This window comes from Polypterus senegalus, chromosome 6, assembly GCF_016835505.1.
Source record: "Polypterus senegalus isolate Bchr_013 chromosome 6, ASM1683550v1, whole genome shotgun sequence".
In the NCBI taxonomy this organism is placed as follows: domain Eukaryota; kingdom Metazoa; phylum Chordata; class Cladistia; order Polypteriformes; family Polypteridae; genus Polypterus; species Polypterus senegalus.
The window spans coordinates 149341411-149345443 of NC_053159.1; the positions used below are offsets into that span (position 1 = coordinate 149341411).

Consider the following 4033-nt stretch of genomic DNA (forward strand, 5'->3'; position numbering starts at 1 on the left):
CTGCTAAGAGCTGAACAGGTGCTGTCCAGCTCCACCTTTCTTTCCTTATACAGAAGACACATGGTTGAGCCTAAAAGGCTCAGTCATTCAAAAAATGGCCTGCTGAACTGTCAGAGGATGGAGTGGACGCTGGTCACCGGATCAGCAGCAGCTGGTCCCAGGTGCTATTTTCACTCTGGGAAGCCGTTGCCTGCCATGGAATACATTTAGTCCATACTGACCCTCAGGTGGAAAATGAAGTCTACTGGGAGTGAAAAGGGTGTCCACCCTGACAGCTACACCTCAGACCTAGATGAACTGGAAAGTGGCAGTGAAAGCTCTGACAAGTCCAACAGTGGCTGCAGTCAGCTGGATGGCAAAGGGAAGCGGAAGAGGAAAAGCAGACTGACAGGGTTCAGTAAACAACGGCAAGCTGCAAACGCCCGGGAGCGGGACAGGACCCATAGCGTGAATACTGCTTTCACAGCACTCCGGACCCTTATTCCAACTGAACCGGCGGACCGTAAGCTCTCGAAGATTGAGACGCTACGCTTGGCTTCGAGTTACATCTCGCATTTAGCCAATATCCTCCTTCTGGGAGAAGACTGCTTGGATGGGCAGCCCTGTTTAAAATATCAGGCCATCTTGCAGAGTGCCACCAATGTAAATAACTCTGTGCCAAGACCAATTTGCACTTTCTGCCTAAGCAACCAAAGGAAAATGGTAAGTCCTGAAAGTAGAGCAAACTTTGCCATAATCATGTCTGTGATGACAAAGAGAACAATTGATTTTCTCATTGGTGTATGTATACTGTATGTATCAAGTCTAAATTAAGCTGGTATCCTAGATTTCATAAGGAATGTGATCTTTAAACTTTAAAATTATATGTGCATGAGGACTTTAGGCTGCATTAAACTGAACTCTTCACAGAGGTGTACAACACGTAAAGATTCCATGTTATAGTTTATTGAATTTAGATCATTGCAAATTTTTGATACTGTTAATATATTGTTTTCCCTTATTTGCGTAACCTACCTCTCCAATACCATATTTAATATAAATTTTGAAAATCAGACTTTTTTTTTTACTTTACATCACATATGTTGCATGATACAACAATTTCTTTAGCAAAAGGTTTTCTCTGCAGTATGACTTCAAATTTTCTCGTCCCTAAAACCTTCTCCTGAGAAAGCACGTTACGAAGATGGATGGGTGGATGGATAGATCTTCTTAACTAAACGTTTTCATTAATTTCAATAATCTTCTGTATTCACAGCTAAGAGAAGGGGAAAAACACTCATCTGTCTGATTCAGAGCTTTAAGCCTTTCTGAAGATGTGGATGATAATGATAATGGTGGTTGTGGTGGTGATGGTGGTGATGAGGGTGAGGAACTCTTGTAATTGTACTTGAGTATGACAAAATGTGAAGTGCTGCTGTTTACATTGAAAGAAATGTTTTGTGGAAATATTTTTGTTGTTTATAACCTGTAAAGAGAAGCACAAACATATATATGTCTATTTTTTTAACTGCAGAAGGATATGATGTAGCACTTTCTGTTTACAATGTGATGGCTTTATTCAGACTGTTTTGTAAATGAAACCCAATGCTGTGAGTGAAGCAGCACCTGGCCTGGCAGCTATTTTAGCACCAGAAATGTTAGACCTCAGCATCCTGGGCCGAAAAGAAAATCTTGCCTCTCCAGCCTTATGTCACATGATGTAACCTAAGCCTTCGTGCAGTGGTTCCTGTCAGTAGAGAATATCAGGACAGACCGCCCCCTTGCCGTTTCTAATTTGGTGCCAACTGGCAAGCTGCAGCAAAGGGCTGAAGCAATCCCACTTCCTACTGATTAGACGCAAGGACCTTCAGGCTTGCTTTAGTGCAAATATTTCTCTGGTTTCTTTAAAACCATGGGTATAGATATAATTACAGTTTTTTTTTTTTTTTTTGCTTTTTCACAGAGTACACAGTGTCAGCTGTGAGCTGAATATGCAATTTACGGAACTGAAGTGTTTTGCTGTTAAGCAGCCGCATCGGGCTTCTGTGAAAAACAATCTTGGCTGCTTCACCTCAGGTTGCTTACTCACTGAGATTCACAATGACAGTGTAGAGGCATATTTAATTGAGCTCACGAGCATGATTAGGTCATTCTTTTCAAAGGGTTAAATGCATAAATTACGAATGTTCACCAAGCAATTAATGAAATGACACTTCTCTTTGCATCTTGGGCAGAAAAAGGAAGCGTTTTTCACAAGAAACTCTCTGCTTGAGTGCTAAACAAAATCCATTAACCCCATTTTTCGGCACTGAATATTTGCCGCAAATATGTACATAATTTATATTGTCACATGTATACAGTAACTGAAATATTGGTCAAAAAAATATATTTTTTTTAACAATAAAATTGATTATTTTTAATTCAAACTGTAGCATAGCAAATCTAAAGGCGCAGCAGTGAAAGGTTCATGTCTGTTATTTCTATATTCTGTTTATAGCTGGATATTCTAGTATATTTAAAACATAACATAAAATTCTCATAGATGGGGGATGCAGGTTGTTTGGGGGTACTGTGCTCAGGATTGTCCTGGCAGCATTGGGGACAAAGCAGGAAACACTTCTGGAGAGGGTGCCAGGGTTGACTCACACACAACCACACACCAAATTTCACAAATGGCTGACATCACCAGTTAACCTAACAGGTTTGTCTTTGGAAGGAAAGGAGGACCTGGACAAAACCACAATGACATGGGGAGCAAGTGCAAACTGAAAATGAGCAAGTGCAGGAAGGAAACCCAGGATGTTGGATCCATGAGGCAGGAATGCTAACCACTGCCCCACAGTGCTGCCCTACTGTTTACTGAACTAAAGTTATATTTGATGTCTTTGTTAAATGAGATGGCACAGTGTTGCTGCCAGCACACACATACAGTGTGATAACTTCAAATCCTATATTTGTTCGTTGACTGTATGTAGTTTGCACGTTCTATTTGTATCTATATGGGCTTTCTTCTAGATACTTGGTTTTCCTTCACATCCCAAACACGTCTTTGTTATGTTGATTGTGATTCTAAAGTGGCCTTGTGTGTGTGGGTATACATGAGTGGACGCTACGCTTGACTGGCATCCCCTCCATGGCTGATTTATGTCTTGCCCCATTGCTGCCAAAATGTGCTCCTGCTCTAGCGATTCTTAAGTTGATAAGGCATCTTTGAGAATGTTATGTTGCCCATGTCATACCTGTATATTGCCTTTCAAATTAAGTAGTTCTTCAAACCAAATAATATTACAAACCATTAAATTATACTAGTTGGATTAAACATCAAGAGGCCTTTTCTATGGAGGTGAAAGCATGAAAATCCTCAGTTTCTGAATCACCTGTTACAGGATCGAGCTCAGTCAGAATCTAACCCAGTAAGATTTACCACTTGGATAGTCCATCTGAGTGCACATCCACCTCAGGACATTTAAAGTGAACAGTTAACCTAATGTGCATGTCTTTCGAATGTAGAAAGACCCCAGAATGTATTTGCTTGAGGTTGGGGGTATGAAAAAGACCAAGCTGTAAGACAGCAGTGAGAATCATGCTGTCCTACCAGCAAACTATTTTTTTTTAATTTGACCTATTGCGTTGCACAGAGCTAAAAAATATACATGAGGCTGACTTGTTAAGAAACAAAATTATTTTGAATCAGATAAGGCGTCAGCCAAAGTCATCCTATTACACTACACGCAGTAGCTTCAGGCTCTTCATCTGAATGTTTAAACAAGTGAATTGATCTAGAAAAGGAAGCCTGGCTCCCTCTAGTGGACTATGCTGAATATTATTGCAACAGAGCCACTTGTTCAAGCACAGGCGATGCAACATTTTAAAATAGCACTAAAGAATTATTTCTACATTACAAAACTATTATACACACCAGTATCACATATTACAGTGTGAAATGAAATATTTTATACAACAAAGGAATAAGCAGGTTAAGTGACTTGAACAGAGGCAGCAGTGCGATCTATAAATTGGTTTCCGGGAAGATCAACTAGTCACTTAGTGCTGT

The 4033-nt window shown here is 40.1% G+C and overlaps 1 protein-coding gene across 1 annotated transcript; it reads left to right on the plus strand.

The window, feature by feature from the left end:
- The first annotated feature begins 234 nt into the window (after positions 1–234).
- On the plus strand, positions 235–1963 carry si:ch211-246m6.4 (transcription factor 15). The gene is made up of 2 exons (XM_039755092.1): positions 235–702; positions 1943–1963. The coding sequence occupies exons 1-2, from the start codon at positions 235–237 to the stop codon at positions 1961–1963; spliced, it is 489 nt and encodes a 162-aa protein (XP_039611026.1).
- Positions 1964–4033: the final 2070 nt, after the last annotated feature.

Bases quoted from the DNA above. Each gene is read 5' to 3' on its own strand.
- si:ch211-246m6.4 (XM_039755092.1), top strand. From the start codon at position 235: ATGAAGTCTACTGGGAGTGAAAAGGGTGTCCACCCTGACAGCTACACC. The intron at 703-1,942 runs GTAAGTCCTGAA...GCTTTTTCACAG, and splicing joins TAAGCAACCAAAGGAAAATG to AGTACACAGTGTCAGCTGTG.